This window comes from Haliotis rubra, unplaced genomic scaffold (assembly GCF_003918875.1).
Source record: "Haliotis rubra isolate DU_JTF1 unplaced genomic scaffold, ASM391887v1 Scf310, whole genome shotgun sequence".
Classification (NCBI taxonomy): Eukaryota; Metazoa; Mollusca; class Gastropoda; order Lepetellida; family Haliotidae; genus Haliotis; species Haliotis rubra.
Window position 1 is genome coordinate 746351 of NW_025766981.1, and position 22265 is coordinate 768615.

The following is a 22265-nucleotide window of genomic DNA, read 5'->3' on the forward strand; positions in this document are numbered from 1 at the left end:
GTGTGTTGTCACTGAACATGATGAGATTACGCCTCCACAGTCAGCCAGGGAAGCTGAGTAGTTAAAGCGTTCGCTAGTCACGCCGAAGATACATGATACAGTGTGGGAAGCCCATATCTGGTGTCTGAGGCCGTGATATTTCTGGAATACCATACAACGGCGCAAAACCATATATATCCCTTGTTTGATAGGCATGCTGGAAGGCAGTGAGTCAAAACTGATCATACGACTTTATGGACAACTTCTTGTAATATTGTGTCCAAGCTATTTAAGATTGTTACCTTAATTACAAGAGGATGTTGTTCTTTTAACAGCTTTTATTCACTCTTTGTGTTGCCGGCGCAAACAAAAATATTTGTCACTTCGTCAAGAAACTTTGGCCACAGATCTTCAGTCTTTGTCAAAGTTCTGGTTCTTGGAGCTTGCTTCTTCGTACGAAAATTGGTGACAGTTAGACAAGAAACAGTCTGTAAATAATCGAGTCTGGACCAGACAATCCAGTGATGCATAGCATGAGAATCCATCTACGATGAGCGAACCTGACCACCCGATCCCGTTAGTCGCCTCTCACGACAAGCATGGGGTACTGAAGACCAATTCTAACCCGGATCTTCAAGGGTTGTCTGTATGACAGAGACAATGTCTCTAAAACTGTACTTTAGTGACTGACTGCGTGAAAGTTGCATGCCGCAGTTAGACAAATTACACCTATTTCCCGTATCTACTGTGTATAGTTGAATTAGATGATTGGCGTGAAAGGTAAATAGTTGGTCCATTGCTCATCCAGCCCTTGTCACCTCGATAACTGTATCGGTCCTACACATACCTGACGTAAATAGCTTATGAAACCCAGATTACAGACAAGACGTTATCCCATGGATATAACCTCTACAGAGAGGTGGACAGCGGTGTGAATAACCTCGCCTGCAGCCACCATGGAGTCCACGCCTCTGCTTCAAGTTCACAAAGATTCAGAAGACAGATCCAAGCTGGGCAATCTCCTCAAAGCCAACATCGTGTTGCTGATCTTCCATTTATCTGTCAATATGCGGAGTCCAGTTCTCTCTCAGTACCTGTACCAGCGTTACTTAAGCGAGCTGGTGGACAATGGAACAGACAGTTTCTCCACCAACGCATCATCAAAATGTTTCGTGAACAAATCAGATCCAGCATACCAAACTCACGTTCAGGCAGAAGAAATGAGCAACAACTTGACGATTATGTTCAGCTACATTAGCGTACCGTTATGCATTATAACCTCCACGCTGCTTGGTTCGTACTCTGACTTTATCGGTCGACGGATTCTGTTTGTGGTTCCATTGATGGGCGAAGGTCTTCGTAATGGACTGTGTACAGTGATCATGTACTGGGACATGGACTTGAGATATATGTACATCGGGGAAGCCATCACAGGGATTACGGCTGGATACAATGGTGTAAGTCTAGCCAGCTATGTGTACACCGCTGACAATACACCACCTAAAGCATCCAGGACGGTTGGAATGGCTGTTCTGGACTTCACAACCTACTTCGCTGCAGCTCTATCTCAAGCAGGGACTGGATACTTTATCACATATATGGGTTTTGTTTGGCCTACCTTTGTCACAGCCGCTCTCGTATTCCTCTCAGTATTCTTCGTTGTTGTGCTTCTTCCAGAAACAGTTCCTCTTGAAAAGAAACAATCGCCTTGCGTTGCGCCAACTAAAGCTATTAAGAACGTTTTTGGATTCTATTTCTCCAAAGACTTTGGCAGAAAGAGGTCATTGTTTTGGATAGCTTTCATAGCGCTCTTCGTCACAAGTGTGGGCAATTCTGGCACGGGATATATAGATTACATGCTGGTTCTTAATCAACCATTTTGCTGGGGACCGGAGATGATTGGCTACGTCAACATGGCGGCCATGCTGCTAAACCAGTTCCTGAGTGTTGGTGTGGTCAAGCTGTTTCACATGTGTTCAACTGACGAGATGATCGCCATTGTGACGGCACTGGTCAAAGGCGGCTCTGATGTTCTTCATGGTCTGGCCTACACTGATTATATGATATATGTTCGTAAGTGGTTTGTGTTTTGTGTTTGGGGGGATGGTTGATTTCATTAGTACCGTCATCACTCAGCTGACACTCAGTCATATGACAGGGGAAAATGTTTACAATTTTAAATGATGCAATGTTTAGAATTAATGGTTAGGTTAATTTCATCATATGAAAGCAACATTCTTCATTTCGTAATTGCACAATGCCTTTTAGAAAGTGGTCAAATGTAAGATATATAATAAGTGTAATCCCAAATACAATATATCCCGTTTTCGATTACGTTAATATAGAAATGATGGCGTAAAATAATTTACTTTTTCCAAATATATTTTGTACCATCGCGGCATAGTTCGTTCATATTCCCGTGCTACTTACAACACCCGTGAAGATCCGGGTCAGAATCTTCAGTAACCATGCTTCTCGTAAGGGGTTCACAGACTTGCTTGATGCATGTCACCGTATCCAAAACTGAGTATGTTTATGACCTTGAGGTCACTCATATACATTGAACATTGCTGATTGCGGCTTTAAACAACAACAAATATTATAGGTTTCAAAAAATGACATTTCTTTCAAAGTGAAAGGAGTTTTGAGTGGTATCTTCATAAAAACCCATCCTTTTGGAGACAGCAGTTGCTCTGTGAAGATCTTCTCTCGGTTTTGCTGAATGCGGCTGTTATTTTGTCCTACAGAGACCGTTCTGTCAGCACTGGCTGCTCCAATGATGCCTGTAATCAGAGGGATCGTGTCAAGGATGGCTCCAGGAGACGTTCAGGGTAACACTCATCATTCTTCTCATAAAGTGTCATAAAATATGGGGGCGGTGGGTAGCCCAGTGGTTAAAGCGTTCGCTCGTCACGCCAAAGGCCCGGGTTCAATTCCCCAAATGGGTACAATATGTGAAACCCATTTCTGGAGTCCCACGTCGTGATATTGATGGAATATTGCTAAAAGCGGCGTAAAACCCAATTCACACGCTCAGTAAATGTGAATATGAATGGCGTGAATAAGAAGGCTTGAGTATTGCTATTTGTAACGTAAAGCCATTCCAGCTTACTCACACTTCAAAGAGCTAATACGTCATCCAAGAGGTACGTCGTTGACTGCTTCCTGAGTTATCTTTTCTTTCGTAAGAGGCGACTAATGGCATCAGCTGATCAAGCTCACTGATCACATGGGTGTCAACCGTCAGTTAATGACTAATTATTTCACTTAATTATTACCATTTCTGATTTTTTTATTTTATTTGAGACGCCGGATGGGTAATGGGGTAGCCAAGTGGTTAAAGCGTTCGTCACGCCGCAGACCCGGGTTTGATCCTCCACATGGGTAGAATGTGTGAAGCCCATTTCTGGTGTCTCTCGGCGTGATATTCCTGGAATATTCCTTAAAGCGGCGTAAAATCACACTCACTCACTCACTCACCCACTCACTCACTGAGATGACTATCGGTTGATGTTGGTGTTACGTCATACACTGATATTAGTTTCACTCGTTCAGGCTCTTTGTTTGCGGGACTGACCGTGGCGGGGGCTGTGGCGTCTATGATGGGGATGACGATATACGGGGCCGTGTACGATGCAACCGTGGAGACGATGCGCGGATTCGTCTACTACACGTGCGGTGGAACACGCGCCCTGACAGCCGCCATACTTGTGTAAGTAGGAAAAGCCATTATACTTCGTAACGTGTATCCATAGAGGAGATTCTGTGTAGATTCTGTTTCATAGCAATCATGTTCACAAGGGTTAATGCATAATGAGATTTTATTGCTGTGAAGTTTGACAAGTGTTGATGTATAGCAATAGTGTTATAGGGTGTTTTATTGACGTAAAGCAATACTGTTACATGGTGTATTGACGCATAGCTAACCCGTTATTGGGTACCTTATTGACGTAAAATGCTTTTACGGAGTGTTTTATTGACGCATCACAAAACTGTTACAGGGTGTTTTATTGACGCGTAACAAAACTGTGTTAATACATGGTGTATTATTGACGTAAAGCAATGGTGTTACAGGGGATTTTTTTACGTAAAACAAACCCGTTACAGGGTATTTTATTAACGTAAAACAGTACTGTTACATGTGTTTTATTAACGTAAAACAGGACTGTTGCAGGGTGTTATATTAACGTAAAACAATATTGCTATAGAGTGTTCTATCGACGTTAAGCAATGCTATTACAGGATGTTTTATTGACGAATAACAAAACTGTTACATGGTGTTTTATTGACGCGTAACAAAACTGTTACATGGTGTTTAGTAACGTAGAACAAAACTGTTCCATGGTGTGTTTTTTACGTATACTCGCCATCAAAAGTTTAGACTCACTAGTGTAAATGTAGCCACCTACTTAAGTCAACACTTCTAAACTAGATTTTGCAACATTTATCATACTGTTTAAAGGTACTGTTTACACATGAACTGATGTATTGTAAAACAAATTCGAGACGTTGAAAAGATTATTGTCATGGGTTAAAAAAAATGATGAAACTGAGAGAAAATAGCCGAATTGTTAACAAACTTTTACACCACAGCACAGCTGTTCACATGCACGATATTTGCACATGCTTTTTAGCAATTTAATGCATGATCCTCAATTCATCTGCATAAAGTTTTGCAGTTCGTTCCCCAGAGTTAGTGGAGAAATTCATCTTCGATGTAACCACACATATATCCATAACATATAGTAAGTGCTTTAAGTGAGTCTAAACTTTTGATGGGTAGTATATAACAAACCCGTTACAGGGTGTTTTATTTACGTAAAGCAACTGTTAGATGGTCTTTTGTTAACGTATAACAAAACTGTTACATGGTGTTTTATTCACGTAAAGGAATACTATTACAAGGTGTTTTATTAACGCATAACAAAACTGTTACAGGGTGTTTTACTGCGTGGCGCCGGGGATACTACGCCAGATCAAAACCGAGACGATCATTATCAACGACCAGGACGAGAGGGCACACATCGCCAAATCGCCCAAGAAGCCAGTTCTGGATTCTGAAGTGTAATGTTAGATCTGGGACTATGTGCAAATCTTTCGTATTAGGGTATTTTCCTTGTTGACATAAGACTATACTTTAGCTATAAATTCTAGCTTTTTGGAATAGCTGATGATCTGACTATAGAAGATTCAAAAGTGTTACTGGTACATTGAGAGAGTGAGTGAGTGAGTTGGATTTTTACGTCGCTTTTAGCAATATTTCAGCAATATCATGGCGGGGGACACCAGAAATGGGCTTCACACATTGTACCCATGTGGGGAATCGAACCCGGGTCTTCGGCGTGACAAGCGAACGATTTAACCACTAGGCTACCCCACCGCCTCAGTAGTACACTGAACAACGCCATGTTCGGATTATGTCACGTTATTTGAATCGACCCGTGTACAAGGGTAGCGCCCCTTAGTTCTTGCATAGACCATAGTTTATGTTTTTTTTTGCATAGTTTTTGTATAGTATTGTAGGCATTGTACTCGATCACCCTGATGAATTAAATGATTGGATCTTCCATTTAATTAAATAGATTAAACACAAATTTGTTTTGAGCAAAACAAAACGAAAATAGGCATGTTGCTCAATTTTTTAAAATTCAACAGTATCACGACATCGGTCGGTTGGACACATCAGTGTGATTAGGGTCTATGTTGGAATCCTGGTTACAATACCTCTCTTTGTCACCATCAGCCATAATATATCAAGTATCATTTGGTTGGAGTAAGTAAATAGATGGTTAATTTACAACTCCCATATATCGCTGTTATTCCAAGCACTGCTTACCAAAACCAGCTTATTTGCAAAAAGTCACAGCGAGTGTGTGTGTGTGTGTGTGTGTGTGTGTGTGTCTGTTTTGTTGTGTGTGTGTGTGTGTGCGTGCGTGCGTGCGTGCGTGTGTGTGTGTGCGTGCGTGCGTGAGTGTGTGTGTGTGTGTGTTTTGGTGTGTGTGTGTATTCGTGTGCGTGCGTGTGTGTGTGTGTGTGTGTGTTTTTTCGTGTTCGTGTGTGTGTGTGCGTGTGTGTGTTCGTGTGTGTGTTTGTGTGTGTGTGTGTGTGTGTGTGTGTGTGTGTGTGTGTTCGTGTGCGTGCGTGCGTGTGCTCCAGCTGTGACTGTCATTTTTCAAGGCTAATGTTTTGAAACTTTTCACACGACCTATCAAAACATTCGTTGCATTCAAAGTTACAAATATGAATAGTTTATGCAAACAAAATGTTTTAAACTTTTAAAGAATTGTGAAAAAAAAACAATCCCTCAAAAGGTTGAATTTGAAATGCGACTGGTGACGTTTTAACATTAAAGGGGGGTAACTCTTCATCTTGCTACTGCGATTAAATGTTAACCAGATCTCTTCTTTGTAAATACCGGCAAATGTGGTGTCGTCTTGTCATAAATGTTTGAATGTTCTGTAAAAGCTGATATTTGAATAAATCCAAGTTCTTCCTAAATAATTTTTTTTAAAACTACATAAAACTGGTACAGACACCTTGCGAGAGATTGAATGAATCGCCTTGAAATCTCACCATACATAGTTGCCTTCCTTACAGAATTATTTGTTGTAATTGTGGGCCATATGCTCGGGCCCTGCTCGACTGGTGTCATTCTCGTGCTGATGGCTCCACACTGGTAGAACCCTGCGAAGATCCGGGTTAGAACTGATCTTCAGCAACCCATGAAATAGGCGATTAACGGGATCGGGTGGTCAGGCTCGCTGACTTGGTTGATACACGTCATCGCATCCCAATTGCGCAGATCGATGCTCATGCTGTTGATCACTGGATTGTCTAGTCCAGACTCGATTATTTACAAACCGCCGCCATATAGCTGGACTATTGCTGAGTGAGGCGTTAAACAACAAACAAAGAAACTTACTCTGGTGGTGTGCATGACGCGTCCGAAGAGCAGCGTTCAAGCCACTCACTCACTTATTGAGGTAACTATGTCCTATTGAAGATGTATAATGTGTCTGATGGTAATATGTAACTTAGAGTAACGTAATTTGTTATCCAGCAGTACCCGTTTCTTCTCAGACACCTCCACCACACCATAATATCATCGCAGGGAAATTTTTAGACCGAGTCTGACGTGTATTCACGAGTGTTCTGCAGAATTCTTATTATATACATCCACTATCAACATGAAATAGGAGCTATAAATATGTGTGGGCTCATTCCGTGGACAAAGAGGTGTTTTTTATTGTTTGGGGGGGATTTCTTATTGGGTTTTGTGTGGGAGTTTGATTTGTCAGGAGTGAGCAAGGGGACACTAGACACTGGGGAATCGAACCAGGGCCTTTAGCGTGACGAGCGACCACTGTAACCACTTGGCTACCACACCGCCCTGATTTGTCAGGAATATACTCTGATCACGGATGTTTTAGAACTTCAACACTGCGCTTTTCTGCCACATCAGTTAAGAACGATGTGGGAGGGTGGGGGATAACCTAATGGTTAAAGCGTTCACTCGTCACGCCGAAACCCCGGGTTCGATTCCCCACATGGGTACAATGTGTGAAGCCCATTTCTGATGTCCCCCCGCCGTGATATTGCTGGAATATTACTAAAAGCGGCGTAAAATTGAACTCACTCACTCACTAGAACGATGTGACATCCTTGCAATTCTTCCCAGGCTGGCGGTAACCAACTGACTCAACAGCATGAAAACTAGGCGTTAATGAATACATTCAACATAGAAGGAATTAAATCATTTAATTAAATTATTAGTAATAATTATTACCCAGCCCATTTTATGTAGAAATTTCCGACCTGCCTAGACCTGTCTTATGAGGAGTGAGTAAGTGAATATGTTTTTAGGCCGCTTTCAGCAATATTCAAGCAACATCATGGTTGGAGACATCAGAAATGGGTTTCACCAATTGTACCCATGTGGGGAATCAAACCCAGGTCCTCGGCGTGACGAGCGACCGCTTTAACCACTAGGCCGAACCCTTGTCATGAGGAAAGATTTTGTTTCCTCTGTTTGCTAATATTAGGTATTCACAGCAATCTGTAAATCAGTTAGTTAGGGGCGGTGGGGTAGCCTAATGGTTAAAGCGTTGGCTCGTCACGCCGAAGACCCGGGTTCGAATCCCCACATGGGCACAATGTGTGAAGCCCATTTCTGGTGTCCCCCGCCGTGATGTTGCTGGAATATTGCTAAAAGCGGCGTAAAACCAAACTCAGTCAGTCAGTCAGTGTAAATCAGTTAGAACAACTTTCTTTTGCACGGACGTGGCTGATTGTTAATTTGTTTCAGGGTTTATCCGTGTGCTTGCGTCAACGGTAAATCCTAGACAACACCATAAAGCAAGACACAAACACACGAGGTGTAAAGTGGTAGTGGGGTAGCCTAATGGTTAAAGCGTCCGCTCGTCATTGACCAGGGTTCGATTCCCCACATGCGTACAATGTGTGAAGCCCATTTCCGGTGTCCCCCGATATTGCTGGAATATATCTAAAAGCGGCGTAAAACCGTACTCACTCACTCACTCACTCACAATGTGTAATAGGTGGAAACTGTACATTCAATACAAACACGTTGGGTTCTAATGCATTTGGATTTCACATTTGTTATATTTGTTAAATAGGCTGATGACGTCACGTCATCCAACGGCTCTCATTGAAACATCGTTTGTAAATCAGGATACGTATATCATAGAAAACGTTTTATCAAGTCAGAAACATAGTGCCGTTAGTTCAATGACACGTGTTTTGACGGTGTGTGCCGAGTTGTTTACATGTATTACGATGTACATTTCACTGCTAGTGATAATACAAATATGTGTCAGAGAGTCTCTAATCTGCACTTTGGTCCTCCCCGATTGGCTAGTGCGCCAATTGTGTCATGTCAGTTGTGATGACTGACTGACTGAGTTTGGTTTTACCAGTTGTGATGAAGTGTCGCGCCTGTCACGTACAGTTACAGGTGATAGTGACAACAATGCTTGTAAATATACTGAAGCCACAAACAGTGTTTACATCATCATGACGTTGGATTCGCACATTCAAACCATGAAAATTAGTGAGCGAGCGACTTTAGTTTTACGCCGCTCTCAGCAATATTACAGCTATACGGCGGCGGTCTGTAAATAATCGGATCTGTACCAGACAATCCAGGGATCAACAGCATGAACATCGATCTACGCAATTGAGATACGATAACATGTCTCAACCAAGTCAGCGAGCCTGACCACCCGATCCCGTTAGCCGCCTCTTACGACAAGCAAGGGTTACTGAAGATCAATTCTAACCCGGATCTTCACGGGTATTGCAACCATGAAAAATAATAAAATCCATATGTTCATAAACAAAGGACAGATTGAAAAGATATATTGACCTTATTTTTACCACTGATAGATTTTAAGGTTTGTATATTGTTGAAGCTTTTTTCCAGGTTGTTTTTGTTTTACGTCGCACTCAGCAATATTACACCTATATGGCGGCGGTCTGTAAATAATCGAGTTTGGAACAGACAATCCAGTGATCAGTATCATGAGCATCGATTGGGACACGATCACGTGTCGACCACCCGATCCCGTTAGTTGCCTCTTACGACAAGCATGAGTTGACCAGTTCCAACCCGGATCTGGTCTAGATCCTGGCCATGACAAGAGCTTCGCAGCAGCAGAAATATGCAACTAAATATGTGTATCCATTTCCTGGTTCCTGTAGGTGCATTTCCAAAGTGATCATATGACAGACAGAAAAACAGTAAACCCATAAATGAATATATCATTTATTATCTTCTCATAATAACGTTGATATCAGTTTTGACCCCCATCACCCATTAAGTCTTTGTTCAGTAAATTTATAATCTCTTCGTTGTCAGTTTTACTGAAAACTCATTTGTGACGGAAAGGCATCCAGATGTGATGTTCGAAATTTTTGCAAAGTTGGTTTTCACAGGTGGTACCAGTATGCCAATGTATGTGCCAGTATGTTGTAGTGTTTCTAATAGACTAAGAGTGCAAGAAACGCCATACAGGTGCTTAAATACGAATGCAGTCAAACACATACGGGCTTTGACCCATGGTCTCCTCCCCCCAGCTACTACGAACGGTGTCTATCCTCCCCTATCCACACACCACACACCCCGCCTCCAAAATCCCAAAATCTTCAACCAACAGCCTAAATCTCTCCCACCTTCGTCAGTCTTCCACTGACGCTATCCTATCCATATTATAGCGTCCATCAGCCGTGCACGCTCACTACTACCCCCAATTGTGACCTCCTTCTATCTTTCCCTACCTATTTTATTCTTCACCATCACCCTCAAACGTCTCCTGCAACATCTGTGACCAAATCCAACGTTATCCCAATCCCGCAACCAGCTCATTCCGCCTTACCGCCCTCCATGTCCCCAGCTGTGAGAGTCCCGAGTGTATCATACTGATCTTTCGATGGGGCACATATGCCCAGTTGTAAATTTTCAGTGCAAATTATAACGGGAAGACAAATGACACACTGAACACTAAACATTGCCCTGCAACACTCACTGCATTACTCAAGTCTGTTTGTCAGTTGTAATTTTTCAGTGCAAGCAATAATTGGACGACTTTCGACACATAACACACTGCACACTAAACATTGTCTTGAAACACCTTTCTCACTCACTGCATCACGAGAGTCTCTTTGTCAATTGTACATTTTCATTGTATGTTAAAATAGTGAGACATTCGACGTATAACACATCAAACACTAAACATTGTCTTGCAACACCCAGTCTCAATCACTCCATTACCCAGATCGGACTGTCGGTGCTTCGGTATTGGATCATCATCCGTTGGTTAAAGGTTGTACCGGAAACTCCGTCTTCCACAGTCAGTTAATGTTCAGCCACCAGCACATTCCTTGAACAAGTGGATTTATCCTTGAATAGAGAAAAAACATCAGAAACAAGACGGCTAAGAGATGCCAAATGTTTGTTTCCAATTTATATTTCATTCACGCAAGACAAATTTATTCTGAAAGCGATCCACTATTATAACCATAGATCAGTGTAAATCTAAATTTCATTCTCACCTTCCCGGGGAGAATACAGTCCAAGCTTATGTTTAGCATGCCACAGATAGCTATTAACAATTGTGTATGCAAACAAACATGTATTTTTGTATATGGCGTTTCGTCCAAACCAACAGGTATTTGTTATGTAAAGTTTTCTCCCAGTCCACCAGGTTAGATCACCTCTAGACTTTCGAATCCTCTTCTGCTGTGGAGGTGCTTGGTACGGACTCCTTGTTATCCTGTATATTGATGATCTCAGTCTGCTGCATGTACCCCATCTTGCCGAGCACGGCGAACCCACTGAAACCAGTAACAACCACCATCACAACCAATACAAAATAGGAGGAAACCACATCTTCTCTCTGGCAAGGGATCAGTTGACTATAAAAGAACATTTCCACGCTTGCAGAACGATGCCTGTCGTGTGGATTTGCTTGTGGGGAGCTTGACTAACGGCTCTTGTCGCACTTGTTCACATGCTTCACAACATGGCCACTTCAGTGCAGAAGTCTGTCGACTGCAGGATTTACAGGGTTTCAGTACCATCAGTCGAGAGATATTTTCAAATCATTTCATGTTTTTAATCAAGGTTTTTGAGTGTTTTGATATATTTAGCGAAGTATGATCTGTTTTATTATAATGAAAATCTTCATTGCCGATCAGATCATCTTTTAGTGGTCTTTGCTATTTTGATTGAAGCGAATACAACTGATGTGAGATGTGGAATCGGATTGGTCAATAGGTGGAGCAGCGAAGGGTGAGCCAGTGGTGGTTAAAGGTGGACACTGAACTTTAATGGTCTGTAAATTCCCATGCCTCGGGAAGATTTGGAAAGCCTTTACAAGGAATTCGTCCAGAATTACGGACAATTGGAACCAAAAACGACGGTCTGTTCACACTTGTCTGTGTCATGAATCAAACCCAGGTCGCGGATGAGTGAAAGTTTCAAGGTTACCCCATGGTCGCAGTTTAAGAAATTTGGATTTGTGTAATGTACCTGCGTGCACTGGTGAAATACATTGTACGTAAGTGTGCTTCACACAAAGTGGTTTAAATGTTATGCTATCGAAAATGACAACATAATAATTAGTCATAAGTCTGAGCTATATGACAAAAGCGACATCTGAGAGCAGGGAACGGGCCCTGAAACAAGCTTGACTCAATGTCAATAACGGGTGTGAACACCTTTTCATTGATACAGGCGATCTGCAATGATGATCAGATGATTGAAAACAGCCCAGGAGATGTTGCTAAAAAGTCAACCAAAGACTGGTACAACTGAGCTAGCGTTACCGGTCGGTTCCGGTCTTGTTGTAGGCGTCATTGCATCTCAGCCAAGACATGCCCTAATGGAGTTGTCTGGAGAGTGCAGCAAGGTTATGTTGCCTCAAAATGTTTGTTACGATACATAAGTATAATACTACTGCAACAAGAGGTTACGTCCTTGCATGTGCAAAGAGGGAATAGCGAATGCCACCTCATACCATTGCACTTCCATCCCAATCTCCTGAACGCATGTGTACCCAAGCACGGTATTCATGAGCTATTCAGGTGAAACCTGGAGTCATCTCTGAACAGGATTACTGTCCAAGCCTTGTCTTCTGAAGAACCTCAAATGCAGAACCAAGCATGAATGACGTATCGTCGAAGCAAAACCTGGTCGGAATTTGCACCTCATCAGCCGGTTGTGTACGCTTCTGCCACTAATCTGTTGCAATCCAAGAATTGTCCAAAGTGTAAATGTGGCACTTAGGTATCGATTCAGTGGATGCATAAACCGAATATGGCCGTGACACGTGGACGACCAGCCCGTGGCTAGCTATGAGTGCTGCTCTCGTGTAGATAAATTCTCCAAAGAGATGTACTGAATTCTCATGAACATTACCATTTCTGGCAACTTCTGGAAATACCGGAAGCGTTATTTAAACAAATATGTCTTTATAAGCACTCGACAGGTAAACAATCATCACTTGTAGCTCACATTAAAAACACACGTGGATGAATATCATGTTAACAGCAAAGAAACAAAATATCAAAATTAAAATTCACGTCCACACTGTAAATCACAATCTTAAAGCCGAGGTGTCTTAAAAAGATGCACAATTTATTGAACATTATATAATTTGCTTGTTCGTTCAGTCGTTCGCACTAGGAAATATTCAGGCTATATGATGGTGCTCTGTAAATTATTCTCACCAGACCATCCAGTGATTAACACCATGAGCATTGAACTATGCAATTGGAATGGGATGGTATGCATCATCCGAGCCTGACCACCCGATCTCGTTAGTTGCCTCTTACGACAAGCACGGGTTGCTGAAGACCAGTTCTAACCCGGATCTCCACGGACGAACATAATAGTGAGATCCTCATAGAACTGTTGACCTAGCGCCTCACAGGTACCTTCGTTGACCGGGATAATAATGTATTAACATAATATTAAAGTATGGAAAATGCGCCTTATAAATGGATAAGTTGTATATGAGTGAGTGAGTTTAGTTTTACGCCGCACTCAGCAATATTCCAGCTATATGGCGGCGGTCTGTAAATAATCGAGTCTGGACCAGACAATCCAGTGATCAACAGCATGAGCATCGATCTGCGCAATTGGGAACCGATGACATGTGTCAACCAAGTCAGCGAGCCTGACCACCCGATCCCGTAAGTCGCCTCTTACGACAAGCCAAATCGCCTTTTATGGCAAGCATGGGTTGCTGAAGACCTATTCTACCCCGGATCTTCACGGGTAGTTGTATATGAAGCATGGCTACTTCAGTATATATGCACGCATGGTTCTAGAATACAGGAATTTAATTTTGGAGCTGAAGTATAATAGTGTATGTGCGGGATAGGAACTAGTTATACGTACACCAAACAAATCGTGGCCGTACACTGGAGTCCTGCAGAAACAAGGTAGGTAACTCCTTTAAAGATGTCCAACGTATACTTGTAGATCTCGCTGAACATCGGGGTCCCCGTGATAGAGGTAATGATGTTGGCAATGGCTAGGCTGGAGAACACGGCACCTGAAACAATAGCTAAAATATACAATAATAATCACAATAATAATGCATTTCCAACCATAAGGATGTTCAAAGCGCACAATCTGATTATTATTACCCCAAATAACCCTAGCTGCCTGTGAGGCGCTAGAAGATAGTCATATGACTTATCCCACCGGGTACCCATTTTCTGCTGGGTGAACAGTAAACACAAATTATATATATAATGGACAGAATGGTTTTCAAAGTGCATTAGGAGACGCATACCTTGTCGATCAGTCCCGGTCATGCTTGAAACCATGGATTTAATAATGGTCGAAACAGACAAATCAAATGCCGACATGAAGGCCACTGAAATAAATCAATTTATTACATTGTCAAAATATATTCTTGTTGTGATACTTTTTCCTGAACCAATAATAGTAATAACTTCCTCGTACAGAATGATGGGTACTTAAAAGCATTCAGCTAGTTCTTCAAGCTGGATTTGGGTACAATGTGTGAAGCACAATTCTGGTCGCCCCCGCCCGTAAACACTCACCACTCACTCACTCACTCACACGGGATTACCATCTGGTGCTCAATTCAGAACAGTCATATGTATTATGGCAGTTATGACCCCGTTCTCATTGCAGAGTGACCCCAGCCTCTGTAGAGCTTACCTCCATACATCATGAAGTTGTCATAGGCAAATGCCTTCAATATTATGGATCCCGTATAGGCGAGGTTGCTCCAAATAGCGATGAACTGATCGGTCAAGCAGCATTGACACAGCTTCAAGAGAGGGAGTTTTATTACCTCGGCGAATATGGAGGATGCAGTGCTGTAGTAACCCATCATCTCGGGGCTCCAACAGAAAGGGTAGTTCATCTCCCACAGGGTACCAATATTTCCTGTTTTTCCTGCAATTTCGTGGAGAAAATATGCAACCAAAGCCAGCGAATACATAACTCGAAGTTTGACAGTACCTTCGAAAAAGTAAAAGCTAAACACGTTTCTCACAGCTCTAAGGGGATTCAGGATTTTTTTCTCCTCGAGTTTCTGCTTCCGTAGTTTGGATGAAAGGGCCACCTTTTTCTTTTCCGGGAGGATGAAAACAACGGCAAGTATCGTGAGAACCAAGATGGCCGCTGCAGTGAGGGACGGAAGGACGAACCCTTGCAGTTGGATGTAGTAGCCAACGCCGGTGGACAATGCTGCACCTGTCAATGTCTCCGTAATGGCAACCGCAAGCAGGGCAACGGTTCTGGTCCCTTTTGGAGGCGTGTTGTCCGCGACGTATGCGTAGCAAGCAATGGAGAAAATCTCGGATGTGCAAATGCCAGTAAGGGTTGCTGTTACAAAAAATAATTTGATGTCAAGGGACCATTGTATGACTATTGTCACTAGGGCATAATCTATCACATGTCCAAATAAGGGCACCAGGAACAACATCTTTCTTCCAAAATAATCGGAATAGGCGCCGAACAGGACCGTGCTGACCAGAGCAAAAGCACAGCTCACCAAGGAGAAGTACATGTTCATCTGAGATGTAAGTTTTTGTGCTTCTTCTTGAAGAGAGTACCCGCTGTTACCATCAGAGTCGCTTTCATTCGCGGAGGGTTTAAAGCATAGGGTGGCATTCAAGGTAGTTGAATTGTGTCCCGACGGCAGTGTGCTGTTGCCGAGGACTTCCTCCAGGATTCGTCGATAAAGGTATTGCGAATATACAGGAGAATGCATGTGGTTAGCAATGGTCCAGATGATTTGAATTATGTTCAGCAACACTATATTCATTATCTGTACTTTGGCAACACCCTTGTCTTTATTCGTCTCTTTGTTCAGGAAAACCTCATCGTCACTTCCTCCACTCTTCTGTCGGTTGAGAATCCTGCAGATCTCATCTTCATCTATGTCAGTTCTTTGATCAAGACTTGTTTGGGGTCTTCGACGCTTCGAGCTATTGGTCCATCCATCATCACTGTCATCTGATTCTACAGAACGCTGGAGTGGTGGTGCCGACTTTGGCCTGACCCTAACTGGGACGATCCTTGTATCTACACTGGTGAGGCTATCATCCCAGGATATCTGTCTGCGACTAAGCGGATCACAATCCTCTGCTGACTCAGAGAATTGGATTTTACCGCCAGCAGTTCGTTCTAGATTTCCTCCCAGAAGGGGCGTCCTCTCGCCCATCTTTGCTGTTGATGATCTAGGTAAGTGTTCCAGCTACTACAGATGTGTCGTACTGTTTATATCTCATATCATACCACGGATATGATATGTCAGGTACATCACATGCCGAACGATCTCCAGGGATGTGTAACCGACTGTTATCTTTTGTCCTCCATGGGTGTAAACTCTCCAACCGTGCACTTCTATCGTAGACATGAAATTAAAAATAATATTCTGTCTTGGCAATTACACGACTCATTGATTTTTATGCACCTGGGATATAAGGAAGGGAATGATTTGTCCTGAAACAAGCCTACCAGTCACGGGACAGGTGGTAATCTTACCTTGGTCATATGACAGCACGAGGAAGGTAAAATTCTGTGTTTCCTTGTGATAAGACGATCAGGCTGGCATATAACCCATATAGGTTATAGACCCATTTATGACATTGCTCTTCCCTGATTCAATGTTATGATATGTCATGTGAGTGTGTTTGGTTTGCACTAGTTGTTGCGCAGATAAGCTCAGGTATGGCCCTGGCGGCTATTTATCGGTTGAATCTGGGGTATCCTGGTTTCGACCACTACAAAAACATCTCTAACCCGCAATTTATCAAGATATAATCTATTTTCAGTGTTTTAGTTTATAAAATTTTAATCCTGAATTGATTCCTTCTTTGTCATGTGTGTAATCCATTAATTTGTAAGACCCGTGAAGGTCCGGGTTAGAATATTGATCTTCAGTAACCCATGTTTGTCGTAAGAGACGACTAACGGGATCGGGTGGTCAGGCTCGCTGACTTGGTTGAAACATGTCATCGTATCCCAATTGCGTAGATCGATGCTCATACTGTTAATCACTGGATTGTCTGGTCGAGACTCGATTATTTACAGACCGCCGCCATATTACTGGAATATTGCTGAAAAGGGTATAAATCCTAACTTATCACTTTCTTTACGTAAAAAAAATATTAGGGATCGACCACGGCATAAATCCTGAAAGAGAGACTTGTTAGAAGGTATTGTTTTATTTCTTTGCGGTTTAACTCAGCAATATTCTAGCTATATATCGGAGGTGTGTAAATAATCTACGACCAAACACGCCAATGATCAACATCATGAGCATCGATCTATGCAATTGGTATACGATGTTAGAATTGATTAATTTCCGCTACTGTTAGCAATAAACCATCAAACTGGCGGCGGGTACGACCAATTCAGGGAATCGAACCCGGAATAGAGAATGAACGTGAGTGAGTTTAGTTTTACACCGCATTCAGCAATATTCCAGCTATATGGCGGCGGTCTGTAAATAATCGAGTCTGGACCAGACAATCCAGTGATCAACACCATGAGCATCGATCTGCGCATTTGAGAGAGAGAACGGACGTCAGTAATGTCGAGGAAGAAGGTGCTCGGTATGCATGAAACAGATCACTTTGTGTGACCGGTGGCACGTGTGTTGTTCCATGATGTGACTGCAACACTGTTAAAAAAATACCTTAACCCCAGGCCCTCACTCATTGCGACGTTCTAAAATTAACCCCAAAGAATGGAAACCAATAGGAAGATAATTACATATTGGTTGGTTGGTGTTTAGCGCCGCTCTCAGCAATATTTCAGCTATATGGCGGCGGTCTGTAAATAGACAATCCAGTGATCAACAGCATGAGCATCAATCTACGCAATTGGGATACGATGACATGTGGCAACCAAGTCAGCGAGCCTGACCACCCGATCCCGTTAGTCGCCTCTTACGACAAGCATGAGTTGCTGAAGACCAATTCTAACCCGGATCTTCACGGGTGATAATTGTATATCAACAGTGTGCGTGCGTGCAAATTATTGTACGTGTATTGTCAAGTATTGCTTGGGCAAGAAGAAGGGGAAGCGCTTAAAAGCCCAATACCACCTTCATTCCAAACTCGATCTCTATTCCTGACTACGAGACCAGAACTCTGTTCTGCCAAGTAGAGATAGCCTAACCCCATCGCGAAATCATTCGACTGAAGTTCCTTCTAACTAATGACAGACCGCCTCCGTGATGTAGTGGTTAGAGCGTCCGCCCGGAGAGCGGAAGGTCGCGGGTTCGATCCCCGACCGCGTCATACCAAAAGACGTTAAAATATGGTACTTGTTGATCCCTGCCTGGCGCTCGGCATTAATGGGTACAACAAGGACTGGTCGGCTCGGAGTCAGTATAATGTGTCTGAGTGGGGTATTCATGCTTCACTGCGGCATGGTATGTCAGTGGGCTAGCACTATAAAACCAGCTTCAGTTTGGGCTAGTACAAGCAGCCGCACATACACATACACACGCATGCACGTCGTCATATGAGCGAAATATTCTCAAGCACGACGTTAAACCCAATTTCACCTCACCTCTAACTAATGACAACAAACAAATGAATAGTAGATAACAAATATTTATATATAAGCCCGTTAGATAAACACATTCCAAGAAATGACTATACAGAGATAATATGTGTGACATCTATGAGATAACTCGCCTAACCGTACAGCTGATAGTGCTTGAGTACATGGTTCAACAGATGTGTGTAGAAATATGTGTATATTCTGTCCAATGTTGCACATGCAGTACTCAAAGCGCCGATTGCATGAGATTAATATATACACATATATGATATTTCCAAAAATTATATCCATTTTATAGCCTATATACACATATATGGTATATCCAAAAATTATATCCAAGCGCTGCCTATTTTAAGCTTTATCATATGATGGTGAACGAATTCAGTGAATGCGTGAGTGAGTTTAGTTTTACGCCGCACTCAGTAATATTCCAGCTATATAGCGGCGGTCTGTAAATAATCAAGTCTGGACCAGACAATCCAGTTATCAACAGCATGAGTATCAATTTATGTAAATGGGATACGATGACATGTGTCAGCCATGTCAGCGAGCCTGACCACCCGATCCCGTTCGTCGACTCAAACGACAAGCATGGGTTGCTGAAGATCAATTCTAACCCGGATCTTCACGGGTGAATTCAATGAAAGAATTGACGTCACATTGTGCATTGTCATCTTTAGTTCACAAGTATCCATAGTTTAGATCATTCTCACAGAAGAACTTGTTACGTGTTACATCCTGCAGAATCCCATCTACAGGCATAAAAGTCTGGGACACCTGCCGTTGACGGGTCCGCAGACCAGGAAGTAGAAATGTATTCTGTATAGCTCGCGCTTTACGCGAGCAGTAAATGACGCTCGCAGCGCGTCTTATATAGAGAGAAGCACGCGAGAGCGGGCTGATCTCCATTAGGAGACATTTTAGACGAAATTAGAGGTCATTTTCGTGTTTACTGGCAAAAGTTTAATTTAAAACTTCGTCGATAGTTTTAAACACGAATTTTAGTAATGCTCCAAAACATCAATCCAATCGTTAGTAATCAAGGGGAAATCCCGATGACGTTCCTTTTCTCTGATTGGTCAATTGTGGACGAACGTGTCGAATGTTCCAAATAAAGTAGTGGGTTACTACGACTGCCACAACTTTAACGCGCACGGTTGGTGAGTAGTATTTTGCTTGTTGCTTGATTTTAATCTTGTTTATTTGACTTGCTTAGCTATGGCTGTAAGGAGAATGGTGTATGATGATTTGTATGAGCTGTGTAGAGATGAGAGAAAGGTGATGGATTGGCTGGAAGCGTTTGGTTTAATTGGAAATTTCAGTGGGAAGTGTGGGAAGTGTGACAGTGGGAGTATAGGAAAGCGAAAGGATTCGAGTCGGAGTGAGGGTTATGTGTGGCGTTGCTCAAATAAAAAATGCAATTATAAAATTGTAGCAAGGCGTGAAATTATGAAATTGACGTTTTATTGGGTTTATCACGTGAAAGAGAATTTTGTGAGAGTGCAGTTGCGTCTGGGGTCTGATCACACTTTGGTTGACTGGTTTAATTATTGCAGAGATGTGTGTTTGTTTGTGATGGAAGAGGAGAATGAGATGATAGGTGGGCCAGGGATTGAAGTGGAGATTGATGAGAGTAAGTTTTGGGAGCGAAAGTTTCACCGAGGAAGGCGAGTGGATGGTGTGTGGGTGTTTGGGGTATCGAGAAAGAAAGTAACAGGATGTTGTGGAAGTTGAGAAGCGTGATGCAGATACCTTTTGAGTGTGCTGAGAAAGTGGTGCGACTGGGATCTATAATTCATTCTGATTGTTGGAAGGCGTATGCTAGACTGAATGAGATGGGATATGAGCATGTGACAGTGAATCATTTAAGGAATTTGTGAATGCAGAGGATGGAGCGTGCATTAATAAAATTGAGAGTACGTGGAGAGCGGTGAAAGCGTCCCTGCCCAGGTATGGAACTACGAAAGGATTGTATGATAGTTATTTTGTGGAGTACATTGTGAGGAAGAAATATTTATGTTGTTCTGATGATCCTTTTGTTACATTTCTTACTTTTATCCGCCGTGTATTTGACCCCCCAAAAAACATGAATATTTTAAAACCGTTGGAAATGAAAATATAGAAAATGACGTGCAAAATGAATGATGAATTCAATTCAAGCGCAGATTTGTTCTTGTAAGGTAAGGAAATTCAATTCAAGCGCAGATTTGTTCTTGTAATTTATGGCAAGTGAAGCGTTTCGATATTTGTTATCCTAACGCTGGGAATGCTGTGCTACATATAATGAAAACTTACCCATTTTGTTTATTGTAATTGAAAATGGAAAAAGAAAGATACACGAAGCATCTAAGGGCTAAAATATTTCATTTCAACGAAACAATACATTACTCGGGTATTTGTGTGTCAGCGTCTTCTTAAAACATTGCAATTGACAAACCCAGAAAATAATACAAACCCTAAAACATTGTTGAGGAACAACGGGCTAAAGAGTCGTGCAAAAAGTATTCTGACACTTGACGTAATTTCATAGACTTACAGGTTAATTTAGAGTAGCATAAATAATTTTTATGAAATTAATTTTTGTAAGATCCAAGTCAAATGTTGCACAATTGTGAGGAATCATCTTACCTACAATCACATAATTTCTGTTTAATTTTCCGCTGCTTATTTATCGAATGGCAACAAGTTAATCAACATATGTACGGTGCCGTGCACTCCTCTAACATGGCGGCCGATGGGATTGTGCATTGTGGAACCATACGTAAGTTGATAAATATGATGTCATTAGTTAAATAGTGGTCGGAAAATTGAACTGAAATTATGTGTGCAGAGCAGAGATGATTTCAAATTTGCCTGTCAAATTTTACAAAGATCCATCCTAAACTCACTTTATGAAAATTATTTATGCTGCACTGAAACATGTAAGTCTATGGGAATTACGTCAAGTGTCGAAAGAATGGCTGTTTGGCCATTCCTCTGTCTGGCGGCAGAGTGATGAGGAAGTGATATGACAGGACCGACAACAAGACTCGTACCTGTATAGCACGCCATTAATACCAAGAATCGTGGCAAACCAATCAAATCGCGCGAAGTAAAATGTGAAATGAGGTCAAATAGTTTCTTTGCGATTATCGATTTTCATTATTATTTCCGCGATTGTAATATTATCTTGTAACTGATATTTGTTAACGACATGAGAAACTTACTTAAAGTGACTTTCGTGTTGCATTATAAGTTATTAGGAGGAGCCATGTTTGGAAATTCAGAGTTATCTTTCCTTGGAAATAGTCCTAGACGTGCCCGTTTGCGCTTTGACAAGGCCTAGTCGTGAACATGGCCACGATAGGGATAAGAGTCGCCATCCGGCTTGCCGTAATGACACGAGTAGTTACGAATGATGTCAAGCATGTCTCTGCAAATCTGTGACGTTCAGTGTTGAATCACCAACCGGAAGTTATGTGTGATTGGATGAACCCCTACATGGCGTGTCATCACTTGTAGAATGACGATCCCAGGGACACGTCGACATACACGACATCACACCTGGTCGTCATCTTCTGCTGGGGCCGTGTTCTTCTCCTCCGTCTTGTTGTCATGGATACTAATGTGTTCCACCTGAGTGTGGTATCCCATCCGGCTCAGAACGGCATATATTCTGTGATGATGAATATAATTATAGCATAATAATATATATATTTGTAAC

General features: G+C 42.2%; 2 protein-coding genes across 2 annotated transcripts; one reads left to right on the forward strand and one right to left on the reverse strand.

Annotated features, from left to right (window-relative positions):
* The first annotated feature begins 935 nt into the window (after positions 1–935).
* Positions 936–5047, forward strand: LOC124283226 (solute carrier family 46 member 3-like). The gene is made up of 4 exons (XM_046719256.1): positions 936–2052; positions 2727–2810; positions 3535–3691; positions 4918–5047. The coding sequence occupies exons 1-4, from the start codon at positions 936–938 to the stop codon at positions 5045–5047; spliced, it is 1488 nt and encodes a 495-aa protein (XP_046575212.1).
* Positions 5048–9749: 4702 nt separating this feature from the next.
* On the reverse strand, positions 9750–16418 carry LOC124283184 (proton-coupled folate transporter-like). Its single transcript, XM_046719215.1, has 5 exons — positions 14696–16418; positions 14301–14384; positions 13901–14057; positions 11212–11331; positions 9750–10897 (listed from the first exon to the last, which is right to left on the reverse strand). Exons 1-4 carry the CDS (start codon positions 16206–16208, stop codon positions 11214–11216), a joined length of 1872 nt encoding a protein of 623 aa, XP_046575171.1. The 5' UTR covers positions 16209–16418; the 3' UTR covers positions 9750–10897; positions 11212–11213.
* Between the last annotated feature and the right edge of the window lie 5847 nt (positions 16419–22265).

Bases quoted from the DNA above. Each gene is read 5' to 3' on its own strand.
- LOC124283226 (XM_046719256.1), top strand. From the start codon at position 936: ATGGAGTCCACGCCTCTGCTTCAAGTTCACAAAGATTCAGAAGACAGA. The intron at 2,053-2,726 runs GTAAGTGGTTTG...TTTGTCCTACAG, and splicing joins TGATTATATGATATATGTTC to AGACCGTTCTGTCAGCACTG. The intron at 2,811-3,534 runs GTAACACTCATC...TCACTCGTTCAG, and splicing joins GGCTCCAGGAGACGTTCAGG to GCTCTTTGTTTGCGGGACTG.
- LOC124283184 (XM_046719215.1), bottom strand. From the start codon at position 16,208: ATGGGCGAGAGGACGCCCCTTCTGGGAGGAAATCTAGAACGAACTGCT. The intron at 14,385-14,695 runs GTAAGCTCTACA...GATTTATTTCAG, and splicing joins CAACTTCATGATGTATGGAG to TGGCCTTCATGTCGGCATTT. The intron at 11,332-13,900 runs GTACGTATAACT...TACTGGTTTCAG, and splicing joins ACGGCCACGATTTGTTTGGT to TGGGTTCGCCGTGCTCGGCA.